General features: G+C 44.9%; 3 protein-coding genes and 2 non-coding genes across 14 annotated transcripts; 4 read left to right on the top strand and 1 right to left on the bottom strand.

The window, feature by feature from the left end:
• Window positions 1-102: 102 nt before the first annotated feature.
• On the top strand, window positions 103-6,192 carry nop58 (NOP58 ribonucleoprotein homolog (yeast)). Of its 2 annotated transcripts, none has more exons than XM_018729698.2 (15): window positions 103-238; window positions 848-924; window positions 1,425-1,477; window positions 1,730-1,854; window positions 2,023-2,159; window positions 2,339-2,403; window positions 2,729-2,863; window positions 3,020-3,165; window positions 3,427-3,553; window positions 3,758-3,921; window positions 4,068-4,202; window positions 4,359-4,420; window positions 4,779-4,912; window positions 5,379-5,509; window positions 5,684-6,192. In XM_018729698.2, the coding sequence occupies exons 1-15, from the start codon at window positions 194-196 to the stop codon at window positions 5,750-5,752; spliced, it is 1,605 nt and encodes a 534-aa protein (XP_018585214.1). In that variant the 5' UTR covers window positions 103-193; the 3' UTR covers window positions 5,753-6,192. The 2 variants fall into 2 exon arrangements, with proteins under 2 accessions (XP_018585214.1, XP_018585213.1); XM_018729697.2 differs by having other exon boundaries at window positions 5,376-5,509.
• Window positions 1,569-1,655, top strand: LOC114912077 (small nucleolar RNA SNORD70). Its single transcript, XR_003798067.1, has one exon. It is a non-coding gene; the product is annotated as a small nucleolar RNA SNORD70 (small nucleolar RNA).
• On the top strand, window positions 3,594-3,676 carry LOC114912080 (small nucleolar RNA SNORD11B). Its single transcript, XR_003798070.1, has one exon. It is a non-coding gene; the product is annotated as a small nucleolar RNA SNORD11B (small nucleolar RNA).
• An 87-nt stretch (window positions 6,193-6,279) lies between the features above and the next one.
• On the bottom strand, window positions 6,280-13,452 carry carf (calcium responsive transcription factor). 7 transcript variants are annotated; one of them, XM_018729694.2, is made up of 14 exons: window positions 13,397-13,452; window positions 11,594-11,705; window positions 11,182-11,349; window positions 10,962-11,076; window positions 10,682-10,808; window positions 10,368-10,449; window positions 10,039-10,228; window positions 9,691-9,811; window positions 8,500-8,643; window positions 8,131-8,403; window positions 7,886-8,048; window positions 7,689-7,764; window positions 7,494-7,603; window positions 6,280-7,358 (listed from the first exon to the last, which is right to left on the bottom strand). In XM_018729694.2, exons 2-14 carry the CDS (start codon window positions 11,693-11,695, stop codon window positions 6,777-6,779), a joined length of 2,253 nt encoding a protein of 750 aa, XP_018585210.2. In that variant the 5' UTR covers window positions 11,696-11,705; window positions 13,397-13,452; the 3' UTR covers window positions 6,280-6,776. The 7 variants fall into 7 exon arrangements, with proteins under 7 accessions (XP_018585210.2, XP_018585209.2, XP_018585211.2 ...); XM_018729693.2 differs by lacking the exon at window positions 13,397-13,452 and adding an exon at window positions 12,556-13,054; XM_018729695.2 differs by lacking the exon at window positions 13,397-13,452 and having other exon boundaries at window positions 6,280-6,844; window positions 7,061-7,358; window positions 11,594-11,940.
• A 157-nt stretch (window positions 13,453-13,609) lies between these two features.
• Window positions 13,610-23,265, top strand: ical1 (islet cell autoantigen 1-like). 3 transcript variants are annotated; one of them, XM_018729652.2, is made up of 16 exons: window positions 13,610-13,691; window positions 13,874-13,980; window positions 14,403-14,440; window positions 14,531-14,702; window positions 16,448-16,520; window positions 16,769-16,892; window positions 17,194-17,392; window positions 17,675-17,800; window positions 17,970-18,068; window positions 18,271-18,356; window positions 18,480-18,529; window positions 19,137-19,205; window positions 19,750-19,941; window positions 20,559-20,834; window positions 20,954-21,058; window positions 21,393-23,265. In XM_018729652.2, the coding sequence occupies exons 3-16, from the start codon at window positions 14,427-14,429 to the stop codon at window positions 21,506-21,508; spliced, it is 1,701 nt and encodes a 566-aa protein (XP_018585168.2). In that variant the 5' UTR covers window positions 13,610-13,691; window positions 13,874-13,980; window positions 14,403-14,426; the 3' UTR covers window positions 21,509-23,265. The 3 variants fall into 3 exon arrangements, with proteins under 3 accessions (XP_018585168.2, XP_018585167.2, XP_018585169.2); XM_018729651.2 differs by lacking the exon at window positions 13,874-13,980 and having other exon boundaries at window positions 13,616-13,801; XM_018729653.2 differs by lacking the exons at window positions 13,874-13,980; window positions 19,750-19,941 and having other exon boundaries at window positions 13,616-13,801.
• The last annotated feature ends 31 nt before the right edge of the window (window positions 23,266-23,296 follow it).

Below are 23,296 nucleotides of genomic sequence, written 5' to 3'. Positions count from 1 at the left end.
CCACCACTGACCTCACAAAGATGGCGGTACAGTCAATCCCCACGAAACACTTGTCAGGGTACGCGCAGTCACCGCGCATGCGTACACGCTGACCTCCGCCTCGTGGTACCGCGTGCGCGTTCGCAGGCATTTTCCAGGTGGCGGAGTGAGTTTTGTGGAAGTTTACGGGAGACGCTTTCGTTCGGCTCCCAACATGTTGGTGCTATTCGAGACCGCTGCCGGCTATGCCATTTTCAAAGTAAGTATTCGCTCGGTACTTTCAGAAAAAATAAATGAAGAAAAAAACGCAGTGAATGTTTGCCGCAGAGCTGCCGGTAGCCAGCAAAAAATGTGCACAGACAGAGCTGCACACGACGTGAGTTTCGTTTTGCTAACGTACAATTATGTTACAAGTGCATATTACAAAGAAATATGGGGCGCCCTGCCGTTAACTTTCATTTTAGGAAAGGTTGGCAACCGTAATATTGACGAGATATATATTTTTAATATATTGTTGAAGAGTTGAACGAGTAGTGTCGTGTGTGAGATGCGTAACAGGCCATGATGATGTGCGCGACGACGGACGTGGTTCTGACCGCGGTGTGTGAAGGCAGCTTTGTTTCCTCGTATTAGGCGCGTTAAAAAGACCGAACGCGACATTCTTTTGTTGTTTTGGTTCTGAATTCGGCGGTTTTGAGCCTTTCCATAAAGTCGGAGCTCGGTGCGGCGGAGCTGCAGTGTGTCGCGCGCTGAAGCACATGGCTGATGGCAGCTGCATGGATGGATGGACGGACTGAGTGACTCTGGCAGACTGCGCTCCGTCAGTCAGAGCGCCTGTAAGTAACCACGAGTTCGGCTGTGTCCGCAGGTCCTGGACGAGAAGAAGCTTCAGCAGGTCGACAGTCTTTGGAAGGAGTTCGAAACGCCAGAAAAGGCTAATAAAATGTAAGTGAAAAGTTTAAAACCCTTTTTTTTTGTGTGTGCGCACCCTTTTCGATCACACCCCGTTATATACTTTGATCTAATACCATTAGTTATGACTCCTAACAAGACAGCTGCTGTTTGATTTGGCATTTGGTATGGCATTGGTAGCATAGTGGTTAGAACTTCGGTGTGAACCCGAAGGTCGCAGGTTCAATTCCCACCTCCAGCTGTAGTACCCTTGAGCAAGGTACTTACCCTAAATTGCTCCAGTGAAAATTACCCAGCTGTATAAATGGGTAAATAAAGTACCTTAAAATTGTAAGTCATTTTGTAGAAAAGCATCAGCTAAATGAATAAATGTAGGTCATCATGGACAAAGTTTCAGATAAATGTTGAACATATTTCAACATTTGAGATTTTCTATTTGCAGCATGTTTTCTCCATACTCTCTGGAGTACAGGGTTGTGACTAGTTTTCTTTGTGGGGAGTTTCGTAATCTGATCTCCCCCCTTCCTCCACAGAGTTAAACTGAAACACTTTGAGAAGTTCCAGGACACCACAGAAGCTTTAGCAGGTAACTGTTTTTAGTACAAATGCAAGAAGGAGACAAGTTTAAGGGCATGTTCCTGGTGCCTTTTTGCAGTGCACTTCCATTCTTTGCTGCCAGAGTTGTTGTCTGTGATGCATTTGTGTGTCTGAATGAATCGTGATGTAATTCATCACTTCGTCACTACCACTGAGATGACAACCGACGCACGCGCAGAGGTGTGAAAGTTTAATTGTCCCAGTGGTCACACTCCCTGAAGGTCCTCTTTCCTCTGTGCAGCTGCAACAGCTCTGGTGGAGGGCAAACTCAGCAAGAACCTGAAGAAGGTGCTGAAGAAGATCGTTGCCAAGGAGGCACATGAGCAGCTGGCAATCCATGATGCTAAACTTGGTGGAGTCATCAAGGTGAGTGGAGCTCTTTTAAAGTTTGCACAGACCCTGGTGTGAAAGTGTGGTGATTTGTTCAGTTTATGCTTTCAGTTGATGGGACTTCAGTTCCATTTATATCACACATGTTGGTCGCAGGACTGGTTTTGTGCTGAAAAGTGCTCTTGGTTCTCTGCCCCGTAACAGGAAAAGTTGAACCTGACCTGTGTGCACAGCCCTGCTGTTGCAGAGTTGATGAGAGGCATAAGGAACCAGATGGAGGGGCTCATCACTGGGCTGCCTCCTCGGGAGTTTAGCGCCATGTCCTTGGGCTTAGCGCACAGGTAGGTGTGATAGATATACACACAAACACTCTGAGGCTGTCTGTGATTAGCTCTGCTGACTGATGCTTTGTGAAGATACTTTCACGCATTTCGTCACTACCAATGAGACGGTCCTCCTTGCAGGCCATGTGTCATTTTCTTGATCTCTATTAATCTAAATTGTCTTTTTGTCTTGCCAGCCTCTCACGATATAAACTCAAGTTTAGCCCTGACAAAGTGGACACCATGATAGTTCAAGCTATCTGTAAGTATGTCGTTCTTAAGTCAGCTAAATAATCTTCTCTCCAAAGCAACTTACAATGTTAAACTACCTGCAGTTATTACCCTTAACTACCCAGCTGTATAAATGAGTAAAGTACCCTGCTCAAGGGTACTACAGCTGGAGGTGGGATTTGAACCTGCAGCTTTTGAGCCCAAAGACAGTAGCTGTAACTGCTACGCTACCAGCTGTTCTCATTTATCTACATAATTTGAAGTGCAGAGTTTTATTATAGCAATGTTTTTCAGAGCCATACCATGAATGGCACCAGAAGGCAGCATTCATAGCTTTTCTCTGCTTCCACACCCAGCTCTCCTCGATGACTTGGACAAGGAGCTGAACAACTACATTATGCGCAGCAGGGAGTGGTATGGCTGGCACTTCCCAGAACTGGGCAAGATCATCACCGACAACCTGGCCTACTGCAAAAGTGTCCGCAAGATTGGTGAGCCCTTTCGTTGAATACTCTCAAACTCGAATACATTCAGATTCTGTACATGAAATGAGTGTTTAGTTATGGTTGTGTAATGGTTCTGTCATTTAGGTGTGCGCTGTTGACCTAAGTTAATTTTTGAATGGTTTTACTCACATTGTTCGACAGGTGACCGTACGAATGTGGTGAACACTGACCTCTCAGACATACTTCCCGAGGAGGTGGAAGCCGAGGTGAAATTAGCAGCTGAGATCTCAATGGGGACAGAGGTGTCGGAACAGGACATCAGGAACATCCTGCATCTGTGTGACCAGGTATCCCTTATGAACTAGTGTGTGGAGAAGGAATAGTTGTAAACAGTATATTACATAGCAATGTCTGTGGTCACGTGTAACAGTGATGATGAAAAGGACATGACTGTCTCAACACTGAAAGGAAATGTGTAGGTTTTTTGTCACTACCTCTTCTGAACTGAAGCCGTGATCTCATCCGGTGCCTTACACAGTGCAGTGCACCCACCAGCCTAACAAAATTCTCTGTATGCCACTGAGACCAACTGTTGTCGTTTGTTATAGGTGATTGAGATCTCAGAGTACCGTGCCCAGCTGTACGACTACCTGAAAAATCGTATGATGGCAATCGCACCCAATCTGACAGTGATGGTGGGTGAGCTAGTGGGGGCACGATTGATCTCACATGCAGGTGAGTTTTCCCAGCAGTCCTCTGCTTCTGTGAGGGCAAAAACAGGCGGTGATGATAATGACATTTGTCACAAACCCGAAAGCTTCGTGTGGGTTTTCTGTCACTACCTCATCTGAGCCTGTGTGCCACTAATATTGGTGGGCAGATGGTTCTTATTGCAGTGAAACTGAGGGTAAGCTAGTCTTTGTCAACTGTTCTTGGCAGGCTCTCTACTAAACCTGGCCAAACACCCAGCGTCAACGGTGCAGATCCTGGGGGCTGAGAAGGCCCTGTTCAGGGCACTAAAAACCCGACGGGACACTCCGAAATATGGGCTTATTTACCACGCCTCCCTTGTGGGCCAGACAACTGCCAAGAACAAGGGCAAGGTAAGATCATTCTGCAAACTGAAAACTCAAACTGTGCATCTGAAACAGAACAGCATCTTCACATTTCCTAAGTTGGCCAAAGATGGAGTTATTCCCGTTTGAATGCCGCTCCTTGGACATAATTTAATTTATTTCTTCCTCTTCAGATCTCCAGAATGCTGGCAGCCAAAACCTCACTAGCTGTCCGATATGATGCCCTCGGGGAAGACACAAATGCCGAGATGGGAGCAGAAAATCGTGCCAAATTGGAGGCCAGGCTGCGCCACCTTGAGGAGCGGGGGGTATGATTGGTATTACATTTCTTCAGTCTGATTTTTTTTTTGATAAATACAGTATTGTCTACTATATAGAAACGAATAATTATTGGTATTACTTTACACACAAATTTTACTTGAAGTTATGATTAAATTCTCCTTGTTGAAAATGGTTTTCTTTAGATCAGACGCATTAGTGGAGCTGGGAAAGCACTGGCCAGAGCAGACAAATACCAGCACAAGAGGTGAGCTTCCTACCACAGCCTCTATGCAGCAGTCTTGCATGTCACTAAAAACATAAAAATGGCCAAACTGATGAATCACATTGGTTGCAAAATCCTCAATATTACAAATACTTGATTTTATTAGTTATACTACAGTAATGCTTAAATCCATAAATGTGGGAAATGTTTAGTATTTTGGCAATGAACTGTTCAGAGGGTTTTTGTGATGCATTTTTACCTGCTTTCCCTGATAAGAATGTGAAACTACCGATCTGTTACTTGTGCTACAGTTTCAAAATGGAAAGTTTTTATATAATCAAGATGATTGCTGTGAGTAGGCAACCGCTTGACTGTTTATCCTAACTGTGTCTTCCTGCAGCGATATTAAAGTGTACGACCCTTCTGGGGACTCAACACTCCCTTCTGCTTCCAAAAAGAGGAAGTTTGAGGAGGTAGAAGATGAAGAGAAGCCAGTGGAAGTCAAGCTCAAAAAAGTAAAAAAAGAGCCTGAAGGTTAGTTTCTTTGAGTTTTTCCAGCTGATAAATTCCTTACAGCGGCAGTCACTTCTGCTGTCCAGAGAAGTGGGTATGTGAAATCCTCAAGTGTCATATGCAACTAAAAGTGACTGTCCTAGCTTTTCATGAGTATAGGTGAAGTTAATATAGCGATTGGCAGGTCAAAGTAAACTCAATGCCACAGAGATTTAGAGCTGTTTCACTTTTAAACTGAAAGCTGTCTCACAGGGCCACAGAAAGGCAGATAAGTAACACGAAGGCTTTTTTTTTTTTTTTCCTTTTTTTTTTTTTTTTTTTTCCTTCCCCAGAGGGTAAGGGCTTGAATAGTTCAGAACAAGTAGCTTGCACATAGTATTAGCTGTGTACTATTATGTTTTTAACCACTGGAGTCTAATACCCTTGAGAAACAATGTGTGTCTGCCTCAGGCATCATCTTTAAACTGACTTGCTGTTCCCCTAGAAGCCGATGCAGTGACAGAAGCAGAAACTCCCAAGAAGAAGAAGAAAAAGAAGGAAAAGCAAGAGGCTGAGGAGGAAAGGATTGTAAAGGAGGAAGAGGAGGAGGAGATGGAGATTCTCAGTGCAGCAGCTGAGGTGAGAACTGGGATATGGAGGGTGGCTTTGGGCTGTACTGGAAAGGGTTCTTTCAATCTTAATTTTTATATTCACTGGTTATATTGTTTAAAAGGTAGCAAATGATCCTTAAAATCATTTATTGCTACCTTGGGGAAATCCACTTTGTGCCTTTTTTTTTTTTTTTTTTTTAAGACAACAGAAAAGAAGAAAAAGAAGAAGAAAAAGAAGGTGAAAGAAGAGGAAGAGGAGGATGAGGACTGAGAATTGGACTTTTTTTTTTCTCTCTTTTCTTTTTCTACCATTGCACATGCCCAGATTAGTTGGGGAGGAATTTCAGAGGGTGCCAGCATGAGTTCTGACTACAGGAGCATAACAAGACTGCAACTACGATCCAGGACTCATTGAACAATGCTTTTATTATTTAACAGGTAAAACTTTTTTTTTTTTTAGTAAACTGTTTTCAAAGAGGGGAAAAGCAAATGTGACTGCTGATTTTCATATAATAGAATATCTGAATTTTGCTCAGCTTTTGATGTGAAGGTCAGTCATTTCCCTGCTCATTGTTCCAAGGTGTAGAGAAATGTCTTTTGTTTAATCAAAGCAATTATATCTGAACAGCTGTTTGGAGAATGCATCTTTACCACATAAGGCTTCTGGTACCCAGGCATCTGTACTATACTGAATTAAATGCATTCATTTTACACTTGTTCCTTAGCTCTTGACATGATGAGATTAAATGTCTGCTTTTGTAGCTTTAAATGCTTGATTGTTCTGCAATGTCAGGACCAAAAATCTTGTCAAAACTGGTGATGTCTCTCCTATAGCCCAAAATTTACAGATGCAGCATTAAGTACTTAATTTTGTTAAATCAGATCCATTTGAAAGGGATGCACTTTCCCTTGAGCTGCTTGTTGTACCAGTCTACTAGATAATCTACTGTGTATTGAAACCAGTTTCAGTTGAAACGTGACAGAACATATCCAAAGAAATTGAGTAAACAATGTGTGGCTAGCAAGCCTTGTCCTCAGATGTCAGAAACATTATGAAGAAGCATATGCTTTGCATAGTGCTGCTGGATTTATTTCATAAATCCACACTTTCCATGTACCTCAGCACAAACCCAGTGAAGATTCAACTTGGGTACCTGCCCCCAGCGGATCCCAAAGTTTGTCCTGAGAACTTGGTCTCCTCCATGGTCCTTACGCCATAAAAGACTGAAATGGCCCACATGTGTACATGCTGGAATAACCCAGTCCTGTATCTGCACACCACTGGTCCTTGTTTTTCAGTCCCCAGAAGGTGCTGGAGGGTAAATCCTGTTGCACTTGATCTGCTCCCCTGGACTGTTTCCTGCTGAAAGAAAGTAATAGTGTGAAAGTTGGCCTCCACTCCACAGCTGAGTAAGACTTCCTTTACTTGAAAGCAATGTGCTCATGTAACTGTGGTTATTTCTTTGGTATTTGAAGTGGGTGGTACAATACTGGTATAGTTCTTTGTGAGAGCTACGGGGGACCAATTTGTCATCTCTACCTGTTTTAGTGTGATGCTGTAGAATGAAACTAGTCTCACCGATATCAGCTGCCTCCACAATTTGCACAGGGATGGTCTGTGCATCTCCCAGAAGAATTTGCTGCACCCTGCTGTCAGAGGGGCCATCCCCCAAAACTGATACACTGACAAGCTGCCCCATGCCCAGCAGCCCAGAGCTGTCTGTTAGGGAAATACCCTCTACCAAGGAGGCGCTAGGCTGGAGAAATTGGTTCTGGTTGGATGGGTCCAGAAGTTCTGGACCAGAACAGGACAGGGCTACTGGTGGCTGAGGGGGAAGTCCTTCACCTGGGCACAGGACTGGCTGGAGCTGGATACCCTGTCAGAACCGGAGCATGGTAGTAATCAAGGATTCAAGAAACAGATTTGTAATGGCAGTAATAATCAACCTATCACTAGTAAACACATTAGGAGAATACTTGGCTCTGACAATTGTGTGGTACAGGCAACTCACTCGCAGTTGTGCAAAGATCTTGGGCTGTATGGCAGTGAGGGAGCTGAAGAGCTGGACTGCCTCTGGGGACATGGTTTCAGTCCCCTCCAGAACCCCAGTCTTCTGAGCCACTGTCTCACATATAAACACAAGTTTGTTAGTCTTACACATGTGCTTGATTAACTGTGGTACTAAGCAGAAATACATAAAATTTACCTTCTACCGGCCCAGGGGTCTGAGTCAGGGTAAGGGTCACAGTCTCGGTCAAGGGGTTTTCGGCATCTGTTGTCCACTGAGGAACAACAGGAGAACAAGCTGAAAACATGGTTACAAATCTATTCAAGGATCAACATCTAAGCTCAAGAAAAAGGCAATTTGTTCTTGAAAAGGCCAAAAGAACTAGAAAATGTCACCTGTGTGTCTGTGGCTGAAACTCCAAGGTCTGCCCTGTTCTGCTGCAGTGCCTTCTGAGCCTCATGAATGTGGTTCTTAATATCGTTCACCGTGGGGAAATAGCAGAGGTTGTGCCTCTCGGGGACCTCATCCGACTTGAACATCTCTCGCTCCACAAACTTCCTGCAAAGATGAAGGATGTACTACTGACTGCTACATCTTGCCTTTTTACTCCCAAGACTGAAATAATTTATCTGACACTGACCTAAGCTGCTTGCGAACTGTGTACACCTGACTGTGGCCTTGTGCTACCAGCTCACAGATTTTCTCTGCCACGCGAGGATGCAAACGAGAGGGCACGCAGCTTCCATCCTCTGCCTGCTCTGTGTCAACCCCTTCCCTCGCCATCCTGTCATTCTTGTTCTCTAGAAGCTCCTCCTTGTTTGGCAGGGGCAATTGGACAGGAGATGGGGGCAGGAGAGGTGGGTCCACATCATGGTAGAGATGGGCTTTCTGTGTTGGCAGTTGGACATAATACCTGGTGGCACAGTTAACCTTCAGAGGTTAGATCATGAAACAGCACATGTAAATAAATATATGCTTGTCAATCCAGAGGAAATCTGGGATCATATACCGTAGGACTCCACCTGCATCCCATAAACTCTTCTTCAAGTTGAAGAAGGCTTTCTCCTGCTCCTGACGGACCACTTTCTTGTCCACCTTTGGGTCTGTAGGCACACTGTATTCTGGAAATTTCCGCACCTTTTTAATGTAAATCCTGCAATAAGAAAATCGGTATTAGATTTCATTATTAGGCACGTATCTGGAAAGGACAACATTATTTACAAATGTTTGAGAGAGGTGTTGGAAATCTTCCCAGCACTTATTAAAAAGAAAAGATTTAGAGATCGCTGATCCTTTTTGGATTACGTTTTCTCCAAAGCGATGTACATCTCACAGAAAATACAATTTGTGCATTACATTAGGAGAAAGAGAAACATAGTTGCAGATGAGTGATTAAGTACAGTTTCTTTCCACCATATGCACCAATGTTCATCACACGAGTAGCTGCATAAAACTCAGAATATCGACGATTCCTGATCACCTTCCTACTAATTTTTTTTTGAGATACGAACATTTACATACATCACAGGAGTAGTTGTTAGAAGGCTTATCTGGACATGAACTTAAAGTTACGGTGCATGAACATTTATACCTTAACATGAACTTAAGACATCATGGGCAAAGTGAGTCTGGAAGAAGTGTGTTTTCAGACCCTTTTTAAATGTGGTCAGAGTTTCAGCGGTTCTGAGTGAGAGGGGGAGGTCGTTCCACCGCAACGGAGCCAGAACCGAGAACCTCCGTGCTTTACCTTTCGTGCGCAGGACCACCAAGCAAGCAGATGTGGAAGAGCGTAGCGGTCTGGTTGGGGTGTAGCGGTTGATCGAGTCTTGTGGATAGCTGGGAGCAGTTCTACTGATGCATTTGTAGGCTATAACCAGGGTCTTAAATTTGATCCGGGCAGCTATAGGAAGCCAGTGCAGAGAAACGAGTAGAGGAGGTACGTGCGAACGCTTCGGCAAGTCAAACACAACTCGTGCAGCAGCATTCTGTATCAGCTGTAGAGGTTTGATGGCAGTAGCGGGAAGGCCAGACAGGAGAGAGTTGCAGTAGTCCAGATGGGATGTCACCATGGCCTGGAGTAGTAGTTGGCCAGAGTCTTGTGAGGTAAGGACGGATCCTGCGGATGTTATGCAGGATGTATCTGCACATCCAGGTTGTGGATTCTGCAGACTGCAACGGGGATGCTCTGTGTGAAACATACCTGGCAGGGCAAGTAGCCTTGTACTGAGGATTCTGGCTGTTTTCCTGCTCAGTCACCTTCTTAGGCTGGAGGCCCTTCCGTCGAGGTCCAAACTGGCACTCCATAACGATGGCCCTGCTGCCTGAAATGACAGATGTGGAAATTAATTGACACCAACATCCCAATACAAAATTAATGTACATTTCAAGTTAAGCATTACCCATGGTGATAGCCAAGAATTAAGGCCTACAGTGACAGGCTACTAAGGTGAGACTCGATGGTCACAAGTTCATCCCTTGGACCCCTGGAAACAGCCTTGATGAAGAACACACTTGATGCACCTGTCACGTCTGGTTACCACTGGCTTACCTGCATTAACAAAGGGGATCCCATCATATGGCACGTATTGCGATTTCCACATGAGGCGTGTAGCAGGCTTGGCAGGGGATGGAGACTGACGGGTCCCAAACACACTGTGGGTTTCCTGCTTGTGAAGCATCAGCACAGCCTCCAGCTCAGTCTCTGTGGTGCAGAAACCCCGATACGACTCCCCGATCTTCTGCTCCAACAAAGTGGTAAGACAAGGCAGGTTAGCAAGGATGCCTAGGATTAGTCATTTATATACGTATATGTGTGTGTGCATGTGCACGCAATTCCATGTGTGAATTTTTGTGCGTGAGATATTTGAGCCAACTGACCTCACAGTTGTGCAGTCTATGAGCCCAACTGGGAGCACTGGGTGGCAGAGGCTGTAGGGGCTCTGTGAAGCAGTCTGGAGAGCTAAATGAGATAGTTTTCTCAGAGTCCTCTCTCATGGAAATAACCACCTCCAAAATAATAAAGCAAAAAACCCTACATGTATTTGTTTACTGGAATTTCTACTGTTTCAAATAGCTACAGGTCCATGGGGAACTTTTTTTGGAAAAACTAATACATATTTGGAAGCAAAAGACAATGAAGTTCAGTCCCAACTGCAGCTGAAAAAAATCATCTTATCTTAATGAATGCTAACTTTTCTGCTGCTTCTGTGGGCGCGCCTGGGGGTGGTGTCACCACAGTTAGTCCGGGTGTGCTGTTGGCGATTGCCGTCATGGTGACGGTCTGGAGCTCTTCATGGACTGTCTTCTCCTCGCAGGGACCTGAAACACAGTGAAGGAGGGGAGCAGAATCCCAAAGGCTGTGGGCTGAGGTCTTCTCCATCACTCACAGAGAATGTCTGCGGAGGGGCAAACTAAAACCACTGGGGATGAAAGAGAAGCTGTGCAGGAGGCAAACCAAAGCGTGACCAGTACCTGTCGAGTCAGCGATATCCAACAGTCCCCCTTGAGGAAGCAACACTTGTGCCCTGCCCAAATGACTTGATGGAAGGACATATAATTCACCCTCTGACTGCCCTGTTACAATCACCTGGGGAAAGGAAGACTCCAGTAAAGCAAAAAAGAAAAATTCAGCACAGAAGCACAGGTTCTAAACTGTGATGCCGGGGGCGGTCATGTAATGTAGAATTCTCACCATGCGATCACACTGAAGAGCCTGACCATTCTGATCGAAGATGATCAACTGCTCCGACCGGCTGCTCCGATCTCCAGGTTCAGACGGGTTCTGGCCGTGCTGGGAGTCATCCGCAACCAGCATGGCGACTGGATGTTCCTGTGAGTCAAGAGTTCCCTCAGCAGGCATCTGTCTTGCAACAACATTTACAGCAGAAGTGACACCTTAGATTGCAAACATGGAGCTCATCCCAAGACTCAAAAGATGCATTACCCTACAGGTCTGCTTTCAGCATTCCCAAGTGATATGAGTTTTAACTCGGTAATTCTGTTCATTTTTACACTTCGAAAGTCTGTCAAACTCATCCCGAAGCACCAAGAATCACAGCTCTGTACTCGGTGCTTCGTGAGAAAAGACAGGTAGCAGTAGTGACCTTCCTGTTCTCCTGCACATTGTCCTCTGCCTTGAAGATGTGGGTGTCCGGGTGGCTCGGGGTCTCTGTCACACGCTCCACGCCATCCACTTGCTCATCCATGTCCTGCACACTTGAGCGACACAAGGGCCTCTTCAGTCGCACGCGCGTCTGAGCATTTGCGTACACGTCCAGAAAATACGCAACACGTACGTGGTGCCTTAACTCCGCGATCCATAAGAAAGGGATAAACTGTAGAGAATCGGAAAACTTGGTCATTCTCTACACTTTATCCTTTTCTCAACAAGCAGCAGTTTCCTGGACTATTTTTATTTGCTTGGATCCTTAATCGAGACAATCGTACAATAATAAACCACTAATACTGTAAGTAGTAGAAAAATGCACATACATTAAAATGGAAAAAGTGATTAATTTGATAATCTTCGCAACAGGGCACTAAGGAGAGTGCTTGTATATGAACAATTTTTATATAATAATGATATATATATATATATATATACCATCAACCAAATATGCAATTTATTTCAATATTACTTTTAATGTGTGTGCAGGTAAGATGAGCTCGGCTGAAACTTAGCATATTGTGAGGATGAATGTGTTTATTTAATCTATTTTATATCTAACGAGCCGTGCCCGAGTCGAGGCCAGACTGGGATGCTAATTTTATGTAAATTATTACACTCAATTCGAGGTGAAACCTCGCAATTTATTTTAGACAGTTTTTTTTTTTTTTTTTTTTTTAAAAAAAAAAGAACATTCGTGACAACGCCATGTTGGATTTTACAATAACTTAAGGAGCAGAGACTCGGTGACAAAGAAAGTCAGAAGACGATGCGAATGACACGGTGAAACTCGAGCAAACGGCCCGTCCGATTCTGGCCCTTTAAACGGCTCCCTGTGCGCGGCGCGCGACTGCAGACAAACAGAGGAAGGAACGAAAATCCAGAACGAGTCTACTCAACCTCGTCTTCGTCCGGCCGCCACTCTACTGGCTGTTCGCTCCCGCCATGCTTGACAGGAAGCGAAACGCGAAAAGCGTCTATACAAAGACAACCAACGACTTTTGACACTCGGGGGCCACCGTCCTTTCACAAACATCTACCCAACTTTTGTTTTTATCCGGGTTCTACTCGCCATTTGCTGCTGCCATATTGGACACTGAACGCAACGCGAAAATTGGTGTTACGCCAGGAAACCAATGAGTTTTGACACTCGCAGGCCACTATCATTGGGTTGCAGTAATAATGTAATGAATGTGTTTTAATAATGCATATTTTTAGTCTGCTATGTTTGCATTAGTATTGTATCAACAGTAGCAATGTAACCAGCAATGAGAAATGACTAAAATTTTTTTTATATTTTACATTGCTGCTTTCAGCATTACGACTACATTCCAGAATTTAGAGGGTCAAAAGATTTCCACAACATAACATACTGTGTAGCACTTAAAATAATCACTTTCAGTATGGCATTTCTGTTCTAAAATGTGAAACTATACTATGTTTCTTTCATATGTGCTCATAAAATCATTAATTTGTTGAAACACGACAAATCTTCATCTTCTTGTCATGCTGGCTTTTACGTTTGGCTTGCATAGTAGTTTAATAGGTTTTTAATTTATGGACTCTTTAAATGTATTTAGATCTGTTTTGTCAAATTTACGTTTAAAAATCTATTAAGTCCTGATTTTGTTTATTTAAATGATTTTATTCACACGTGTATCCCTTGTAATTTTGTAATAAAAACTTAAATTTGTCATCAAGTTTGTCTTCTCTAGTATTTTTCTTGCATTTTATATCTTACCTGTTACTAATACAGGACTTGCCATGCTAAGGCATTATTAGCAGTTTGGACTTAACAACTGCTTACAATTATTGTTATTATGTCGAAGCGTAATGAAAACACATCTCAGAGTAGTTACGCCCTCAACGCAGCTCAGCGTGTCTTCCAGCTGCACCTTGTGCGTTCAGGTGCCACTGTAGCGCCCCCAGGCGGCACGGAGGACCGGCGCCCTTCTACATCCTGGCCTTTCAGCGTTACTGAAATACTGGATGGAGGAGGCGAGGCGCATCAGCTGTGTTCCTCGCACGAAGCGAAGGTAACGTCCTGGAGGTGAAGCGCATTATTGCACAAGAGTGGTTGTTAAAAGAACGACGAGAAGCGCGTCCATTTGTTAGAGCCGGGTGTGTTTCGCCGGCCAGCCGTGTGGTGAGCGCTCTGCTGTCTCGCTGTTTCTCACAGGCACAGCCTGTCCTCTCTCTCTCCCTCCTCCTCCTCTAGGAGTCCTAGTCCGTGCTGCTCCATCCGGAGAGCGCGCGGTGCGCACAGCTGAGCTCGTGTCCAGCCGTTTGTCGCGCGGGATAAAGACAAGAACCCTTCTTCTCCGTGTAACTATCGACAGGGGTTTTTTTTTTTTCCGTGTTCCTCTGCTGGGTGGGCACGTCGCTTGTGTATCATGTGTCTCCATTGATTGAAACATGTCACTAACAGTCAGTACTGAACTCCTGACAAAACCGACTTTCCGTTCATCATCTCTTTTCAACTCTCTTCCTTGACAAGTGACTGCTATAACAGACGTTTCTGAAATGTTCCACTTGTTACTGTCGGTTTCCTAGCGTTTTTACATGCATTAGGGTTAATTATTTATTGTAAACACGAAACCAGAATTCGGCTTATGAGTAATAAAGTAAACAAGCTGGAGTTTTAAAGATATGATATAGGCAATGTAGTAAATGACATAGTGATCCTGAAGTAAAAAAGTGAGTGTGTTTCCATCACAGGTGACGTGTGTGTTGTTTGTCCCACACAGAAGCGACACGCAGCGGCTGTGGACATGGACGGCTACGGGTACGTAATGGCGGGGGAACCTCTTTCTTTCAGCGGGTCGGGCCCACGCCGTCCTCTGTCATTGGCGATGTTGTCCCCCTCGCCTTTCAGGCTCTCCGGCGACCTGCTGGGAGGGAGGGAGGTCCTGGGTGAGGACAGCTCGGTCATGGCACGCATGCAGAAGAAGTTCTGGAAGACGAAGCAGGTTCTGATCAAGGCCACGGGCAAGAAGGAGGACGAATACGTGGTCGCGTCCGACGCGGACCTGGACGCCAAGCTGGAGGTGCGTGGGGCGGCCCTCCTCCCTTATCGTGTTTTTGCAAAGACGAGTTCGGAGTGTCTCTCGGCTTGGCGGACACGAGTCGTTCTGGATGTGGCTGTGACTGGCGTTGTTGCGCCAAAGCATTTCATTCTAAGAAACTGATGTCGATGACATTTAAATCAGTACGCTTTTCTCCAAAGCGACTTCCGATGAACACTATGTAGCGTTACCAGCCCACACACCTTATTCACCGCGGTGACTTGCACTGCTAGATACACTACTTACACTGGGTCACTCATCCATACGTCAGCATGGATACATTCCCGTAACTGGAAGAAGCTTTAGTGAGGTGTACTTTTTTTATTCTGAGCTGATCTAAAGCGGAATTTCATTGAGAGGAACCCGGCTCCCTCTGTGTCTGCCTCGGCGATGCAGTTACTGAGAAGTGCCTTGCATGGTTTATTCCAGTTTTGCATATTTTCAGACATGTCACTTGGAAGGAGCCAAGCTGTGTTGTGGTGTGAGCACAGGCACTGGTGGAAGGCAATTTCCACAGGTTTTCGCATACATGTCGGCTCTGAAATCCAAAGAAATCCCCCGTAGCCTTTTTCTCTGCACAGATCTGTCCGCCGTCCCGTCCTGCCCTGTCTTACCGGCACCGACCTTGGGGGCGTACGTGTGGTGTGCTGTGTTGCGATGCCTTTGGAAACGCAGGCCCGAGAGCCCATACAGTGAGGTTCTTGAACTCTGCTTCCAGAGTAGCTGCAGGGTCGCATGACCTCAGCCGTGCACTCTCTTTCCTCTAACCTTTGCGATCCTGAGGGAGAGTCATTTGTGGCGTCTCCTGCGCTCATATAACACCTTTTATTTCACCGTGCCTTTAGGCATAGTAATGCCACCTGTAGTGTTCTAAATTGGTTGGTGGCTCTTTTGTAAGATGTAACACAGGGCAATTGAATAAACAGTGGAAAGCGCTCATCTGTTTTTAGTCACGTGCACCTGGTAGTGCAGTGGTTACAGTTGCTGCCTTTGGATCCATAGGTTGCAGTTTCAAATCCCACTTGCAGCTGTAGTACCCTTGAGCAAGGTACTTGCCCTAAATTGCTGTGGTAAAATTTCTCACCTGTATAAATAGGTAGATAATTGTTAATTGACCTACAAATAAATAATTGTAGGTAGCTTAACATTGTAAGTTGCTTTGGAGAAAAGCATCAGCTAAATGAATTTCAGTGAGACTAAAAATAGTATTCTTTGCTGGAACAGCTGCTGTTTTATTGTTCCCTCAGCTGTGCAAGTCTTCATATTTCAGTTGTGTACAGGGTATTGAGGCTTTGGTTAGGACGAACATAAATAAATGGGTAGCGTTACTTTTACTGGGACTAATGACAGTTGAGAATATTTCTCCTGGTGTCAAGATGTTCTTCCTTCTGTCACTTTAATCATGGTGTGATGAATCATACAGTCTAGACATATTTAATTTTTTTTTTTTTCCTAGGACAGATGGGTTACTGTACGTGACATTAGATTCACAGAACTCATATCTTGTCTGTGTAAAAGTGCTACGGATTCATTTAGGCTGTTGCTATGGCAGCACCACAGGTCTCTTCCTTTTGTTGTGTGGTGATTGTGTTCAGAGTGAGGTGGGGAGGGAGGTGAGTATTTGAAACCCCTGCACGGGGGGAAGGGAAACGTTTCTGCTGTTCCCCCGAGTCCGCCCGCGGTAGCCTGGGGAACCTGAGCGGTGACGAGCTCTCTTCTCTCTGCAGTTCTTCCGGTCAGTGCAGATTACATGTACGGAGCTTCTGAAGGTGATTGAAAAGTACCAGCAACGAATAACAAGTGAGTATTCCACCCCTGGCAAAGATTGGCATCCTGGATCATAGAAAATACTGAAGTGTTACTCTGAAAGTATAAAAAGAAAGAAAAGTATAAATAGGAGAGCTTGGACATTGTCTCTGAATTTTGCATTAGTGCTTACATTAATTACCACATGCTTTTCTCATGCTAAACACATACTGTACTGTATAATGACATAGCTCAGTACCTGCATTATCTTTCCTGTACGTTGAATTACACTTTCCTTGCAGGCTTGTCCCAGGAGGAGAACCAGCTGGGGCTCTTCCTGCGCTTCCAGGCTGAACACAACCGAACCAAAGCAGGCAGCATGATGGATGCCACCAGCAAAGCACTGTGTGCCTCAGCCAAAATGAGGTAAAGCTCCCTAGTGTCACTGGTGCTCAGCTGTACAAATGGGTAAATCAGTGTAAATGACTTAACATTGTAAGTTGCGTTGGACTAAGGCAGCAGCCAAATAAATGGTTTGTTTTTGGTTTTCAGAATGTCCATTGTTTGGCTGTATTTACGTGTGCATTGGCTCAGTTTGGGGACCTCTGCTCTATTGCTTTCCTGCTTTTCACTTCTCCTGCCTTCGTGTGTTTCAGTGCTAGTATTTTTGGACATGTCCTTACGCCCTCATGTTGTAACATTGGCCTGGTGGTCTCTCTCTCTCCAGGCTAGCGCTCTGCCCACCCCTGCGGCGGATGGAGCAGGAGGTGGAGACATTCCGACGACGTGCCATCGCAGACAGCCTGCAGACAGTGAGCCGCATGGAAACAGCCCGCACCGAGTACCGGGGGGCTCTGCTCTGGATGAAGGACGTGTCACAGGAACTCGACCCTGACACCTACAAACAGCTGGAGAAGTTCCGCAAGGTGAGCGGCTTTAAAGGGATTGAGGAGAACAGAGGTGTTGAAGAGGTCATGGTTTCACACCACCTTCTTCCTCACTGGATCCCCTGTCTTCAGGCCTCTGTTCCCTTGAGGTTTTACTGTTCTGGAGGACTGTAGTCATATAGAAAAATTCTATAAAATGTTGTGAAGTGCCAGTAGCAAATTTTTATTGCTGCACTAGAGTGGCATGTGTGTGGAATTTGATGTCATGTTGACATGTCCTACTAAACTGTGTAACACTGCCACCTTTTTCTCTGTCTCCAGGTTCAGGCACAGGTGAGGAGCACCAAGGTGCAGTTTGACAAGCTAAAGAATGACGTGTGCCAGAAGGTGGACATGCTGGGAGCCAGCCGCTGCAACATGCTGTCCCACTCGCTGGGTACTTACCAGGTCTGTCTCCTTCATGCTCACTTGGACTTCCAAAACAAACCTGGGGATGGTGCTAGTGAGCCTGGCTCCAGTGAATGCTGAGTGGTCTTCAAATTGCTCTTGACCTCATTAAGTCATTGTCCCTAATCCCTTTCCTCTCGTTCTTGTTACTCTGTGCTGCTACCATCAGACCACCCTGCTGCATTTCTGGGAGAAGACGGCTCAGATGATGTCTGAGATCCAGGAGGCCTTCCAGGGTCACGTGCAGTACCAGTTCACCACTCTCAAGGTGCCAGTAGGAGAAGCCTTGTGACACATCCACCCTGTGTGAACTGGAAGTCATCGCACTGGCCATCCCTCCCATATGTTTGTGCTCATGGCTAAGTTATCGCAGACTGTCTTGCGGACAGGTGGTTACGTGAAAGACTGCTCTGCGTTCTCTTCTTGCGGTTTGGGTTTCCGCTCCGTGACTAGGTCTTGATCCCTGGTAGGATCTGCGAGACCCCCTTGAGCAGCTGGCTGAAGGAGAGCGTGTCCAGGACAGGAAGGAGGGTGCTATCCAGACACAAGCAGATAAGTGAGCAGCCATTTAACTCCTGCATGTCACCTGTATCACTTATTTTCCCTTCCTGACATGGTTTATTTGGGTGTAGAAGCTGCTAATTTAGTCATTTTTACCTCTTGTTTTTGGGTTTTCTAGGTTGATCTCCCTGGAAGAAGAGAAGGCAGGTGACTCCAATGCTGAGGCTGGTATGTACTGGACTGGAATATATGCATTCAACATCTTAAAAGCTCACATATTTACAGTGTCATGATGGCTGTGTTTGTTCTGCAGTGCAGTGCAGTGCAGTGACCCTTCTGATACACTCTCAGTAATATGGTGGTAAAAACCACTTGGTTGTACCTCAGCCATGAGCTCCTAGGATTGTTTTCCACTTAGTGTAATCTGAGCCAGCTGAGGACCAGGCCAAGTGTATCCAAGCTGTAGGACTGACTCAGACTTGGGTTGAGATGCTGCCAAACTACTAATCTATCATGGATGAGGTTGTATGTGGTCTGCTCTTTTAGTCCACACACACACACATTTTCAGAACCACTTGTCCCATAGTCCACACAAAGCAAAACTTTATACACTGAGCACAAAGTTTGAAAAGTGATGGTGCCAATACTGTATAATCCTGGTTACTGCTGCTGTGATGCTGTGCATTTAGCAGCATCTGCAACATGCTGCATCAGCCTGGGGGAAAAGCAACCTGATCTTGACCACAGTTTTCTCTACCTGTGAGAAATGGGAGCAGGACACCTGTCTCAGTGATGAGTTCTCCAGTCCCTTATACCCCTGTGCTCTGTCCTGTAGTTGCTGCCTCCAGTGCTGATGGCCAGGAGAAGGACAGTGGGAGCTCCCTATGTGCCAGTCTGGACTCTGGTGTGTTTTTTTTTTTTCTCCCCCCTGACATCACTTGAACTCCAAACACAGCTGCTGTTTCAAAGAGAACTTCTGTGTGGGGCATCTGTGAATTGTCTGATTATGCTTGTTTGTTTGGCATTACTGAATGTAGAGGGGAGACGTTTTGCCCTAAGAGAACGATGCCCAGTAGACAGACCTGTTTGTGAATGTACATATAGTAAAAGTCTAACAGAAAGCTGTAGATAGTCCAGTTTTTACATTTATTCATTTAGCAGACGCTTTACACCAAAGCGACATACATCTCAGCGAAAATACAAATTTTTGCTGCTTTTATGTACAGGTTTAGCCAAAGTTATACATGACACCATATGTAAATGGTTGTCCAGAAAAATCCAGAATGTGCCATTTGCTCTATATTTTTGACTGAATGCTGAGACCCGCCAGAACACATGTGTGAATAGTGAGAACCACATGGTGAAAATTTGTGACTGCAGTGTGCTGCATGTATTTGCATGGCAACCTTTGTTTGTCTGGGGTTGATGTGAAGTCCTCTGTGATCCAGTACTGTGTGAGCTAACTGGTCCCCTGAGCACGGGCAGCACGCGCAGCCTCCTCCTCCTGACGTCCCTTGTGCCCCAGTCCGCGCAGTCTTGCCATCCCAGTGCCCCTGCTGAAACCATAGCGCCCCCTGGTGGCTGCCTCCTCTCAGCCAGGGAAGCCCCAGAGTTCAGTTCTTCTGCATATCTGGATCTTGGTAAACATGTCAGAAGCTCTATCCACCTGGGAGACTTTCACATCCCTGCTCCTTCTTTCCTTTTCTTCACTGGCTACAGCACTTTATAAGTCTTCAGCCTTGCACTGTGCAAGTCAGGTTCAGAATGAGGGGTGGTAGGCAGCATGGTGAATAAGGACAAGACTTTTAAGCAGAAGGCTGTTGATTTGAGTGCTAGGGGGGCTTTACTCCTCAGAAAGGTTTTAATCTGATCTGTCTTGTGGGTTTGTTTTCTTTTTTTGCTTTGCTTGGCTCTTTTCACACTTCACTTTAAGGTTCTGCACCAGCTAGTTTCTTCAAAATCAGCATATGTTTAAGGATCAGTTGATTCCCTTTTCAGTTTCCCTTGAATTTCCATCTAATGAAGTTTTTTAGTTTTGCAGAACTCCTGGTCCAAGGACCTTCCTCTCCTCTCTTTAAGAGGACCTTTTGCTCCTCTTCCAGGACTGCTATTTTTTTCCCCTCTTCTGTATCTGTGTGTCACTGTGTATTACTTGTGGAAGGTTGTGGTTTATTATGTTTTTCTCTGTGTCAGTGTTGCTTTTAACTCTGGTTTTCCCTTGATGTGTTGTCATCCTGTGTGCTCTTCCTGCATGCAGGGATCAGAGACCTGCTCTCTGAGAGCCAGCAGCAGGACCCTGAGGTGGGTCATGATACTGGAGACCTGTCCTTTTTGAAGGAGTTGCTGAGTCCAGGGTCTATAGGAGCGGATGAGTTCAGCCCCCAGTGGCAGGATGTCTTCGACAGCTTGGAACCCACGGCTGCTTATACTCCAGCTGCACCTGCTGGCGCTCCAGTCCTCTCCCACTCCCAGCCTTCTAGTCCAACCGGTTTCCTGCCCTCTCAGCTACTGGACCAGAGCCTCAGCTCCACAGGTCGGTGTGTCTGTTAGTGTGCCCCCTGTGGGTAGGAGGAGCTTGCTGTTCCATTTGGACTCATGAAGTCCTGTCCTGGGTCATATAGTTCTGTTCGTTTCCTTTCTGAATTGCTGTAGGCTGGGCAACTCCACCCATGTTCCAGGCCCCACCCATGCAGCCCCCACAGCCTAAAGGTCAGGCCTCTCAGAATGCAAGTGGACCCAAGACCCAAACAGCTAATGGTGAGGACATCCCAAGGGCTGATACTTTTGCGTATGAGAAGATTTATCCTTTGTCTCATGTTGGGAACTGTGATTGAATAAGCCCTGCTCTTCTAGAGGCGAGGCAGTACAGTGGAATTGGTACGTTTCCAATGAGTAGTTTTTTTTTTTTTGTGGTGAACTCATGCATTGGTTATTAGTGACAAGGCATCCGCTGACAACAGATTCTTTCAACACTCAGTGAGACCTGAATGTAAGTGTTGCTGTTCCCTGGACCACTTCATGTTGGGGATCTCAGCAGTATTAAGCAGCTGTCCTTGAGCTCCCATCCTCACCTTATGTATGTTGTTTTCAGCTCCCAGGTTCTCAACTCGGGACATGTCTGCCTGGTTCAGCCTCTTTGCTGACCTGGATCCTCTGTCCAATCCGGATGCCATTGGCCGCAGTGAAGAGGATCTGCTGAATGCCTGAGTGAAGGGCAGCTAGCAGCTGCTGTGTGTCTTGCTCTTTGCGTGTTTGGACAACCATCTTTATCTCTCTCTTTTGTGTGCATATACACACATGCTGGTGCACATATTTTTACAAGCACAGTTCTCCTTGGTCAGGTCTGTGGTTTTACAGGAAGACTGAGGTTCACTAAGCAGCATTGAACCTATGAGATGGGGAGGTGTAATGAAAATGTATTCAACATGGAAGACTGATCATGTGTCATTACTAAATATCAAATCAGCTATTGTATGTGTTCATATCACAGGCCTTTCTTCAAAGTGCTGCAGCCCTGCGTGGACAGATTAGAGGTGCTATATGTACATCTTTGGGTGCAAAAAGTCCCTCAGTGTTAGGGTTTAAAGCAGGGTTCTATACCTTTCATGAAAACATGTAACAATCTGTATGTATGTTTTTAAAGATGGAGGAATATTATGCTTAAGGGTTTCATTTCTTATAGACAATCGATAGGAACAGATTGTGTTATGCAAAGAAAAAAATGTAAAAGTAATGCATTTAGTATCAGAACTTTAAAGGGATTTATGCCTTTCAAGTCCCTCATCACACTTGGGCTTGGAGTCATAGAATGAACAGTTACAAAGTATTAAAACTTTGGTGTTAAATGATGGTAAAAGTGTCAAGGTCCCATTCATGCTAAGTTTAGCAGCAGGTGCCTCAGATGGGTGATTTTATTTAAAGAATGTGATGCTAAGAATTTGTTATACACACCACAATTTTTATCTCTTTAAGAGAAGTAATGTGTGGCTACTTACCTGTATTATTAAAAGTATTACTGCTGGGGATGTTTTAATCTAAAACCCACATGTTGTACTCAGAGTGCTGTCCATCATGGCTGCAGTCTGTTGTGAAACAGCAGAGGGGACAGGAATGATCAGTGCTTTCCTTGCTGGCCTTCAGGAAGCATTCAGAGAGATTTCAGTGCAGCACCACCTGCAACATCCACTCAAAGATGATATTCTCATCAACACATAATTGAATCCACTGGAAGTAACTTTATTCAGTGACCTCTGACTGCAGTGGAATGTCCATATCAGTTTAGTTCATGGGACATACACACTTATGGGGATGTGTGCAGTCATTACTCACGGTATGATCAGTGGGAATTTGGTTGATGTCCGGTACCACGTTGGTGCTGACACTTAAAACAATGATAATTTCATCCATCAAAAGCTGAAACATATTTGCCCCTTTTGCAATTACATCAATAGCTTTTATTTTGGCATAATAGTGATATAAATGTTCACTGCAGGTAAAAATACAAGAATGACAAGTAAAATTTTACTAATTTTGCCCCACTGTTGTATCACACAACTGTACTGTAATATCACATATTAAAAATTTGTTTAATTCTGGAAGAGTTTTTCTTTGCAAAAACAAAAGAAGCCATAGTTATAACTAACAAAGAAATGCTCTTAATTGCTTCATTGTTTTGATAACTATCAGCTAACAATGGCCCTATACCAGCAAGGAATTCTGGATAAATATTTGTCTGTGGCCCATCAAGACAAGCCAGTATGGTATTACCTAACAACTAGCTCTTTGACTCCAGTGCCATTGTGTTGTGTGGCTGAACAAGTACTTGTAGACAGACATTTTTAAAGAAATGTAGCTTTAATACGTTCACGTCGTACAGGCAGCCTCGGTTTACTCACACTGGAGAAGAGATGATGGACTAGATTGAAAAGCACAACATTTTATAAAAAAAAAAAAAAAAAAAAAAATCCTTCAAAGTAAAACTAACAATACACTGAT

The sequence above is a fragment of the Scleropages formosus genome, chromosome 12 (assembly GCF_900964775.1).
Source record: "Scleropages formosus chromosome 12, fSclFor1.1, whole genome shotgun sequence".
In the NCBI taxonomy this organism is placed as follows: Eukaryota; Metazoa; Chordata; class Actinopteri; order Osteoglossiformes; family Osteoglossidae; genus Scleropages; species Scleropages formosus.
Note: the sequence above shows the minus strand (reverse complement) of the source record. Positions and strands in the feature narration are given on the sequence as shown.

What these genes read in the sequence shown, in the direction of transcription:
- ical1 (XM_018729652.2), top strand. An exon ending in TGACTCCAATGCTGAGGCTG is followed by an intron (nt 18,530 to 19,136) that starts GTATGTACTGGA and finishes TCTGTCCTGTAG; the next exon opens with TTGCTGCCTCCAGTGCTGAT. An exon ending in CCAGAGCCTCAGCTCCACAG is followed by an intron (nt 20,835 to 20,953) that starts GTCGGTGTGTCT and finishes GAATTGCTGTAG; the next exon opens with GCTGGGCAACTCCACCCATG.
- nop58 (XM_018729697.2), top strand. Translation starts at nt 194, where the DNA reads ATGTTGGTGCTATTCGAGACCGCTGCCGGCTATGCCATTTTCAAA. An exon ending in CCAGAAAAGGCTAATAAAAT is followed by an intron (nt 925 to 1,424) that starts GTAAGTGAAAAG and finishes CTTCCTCCACAG; the next exon opens with AGTTAAACTGAAACACTTTG. An exon ending in GCCACCTTGAGGAGCGGGGG is followed by an intron (nt 4,203 to 4,358) that starts GTATGATTGGTA and finishes GGTTTTCTTTAG; the next exon opens with ATCAGACGCATTAGTGGAGC.
- carf (XM_018729691.2), bottom strand. Translation starts at nt 11,851, where the DNA reads ATGACCAAGTTTTCCGATTCTCTACAGTTTATCCCTTTCTTATGGATC. An exon ending in ATAGACTGCACAACTGTGAG is followed by an intron (nt 10,229 to 10,367) that starts GTCAGTTGGCTC and finishes TTGTTGGAGCAG; the next exon opens with AAGATCGGGGAGTCGTATCG. An exon ending in AGATCTTTGCACAACTGCGA is followed by an intron (nt 7,359 to 7,493) that starts GTGAGTTGCCTG and finishes CGGTTCTGACAG; the next exon opens with GGTATCCAGCTCCAGCCAGT.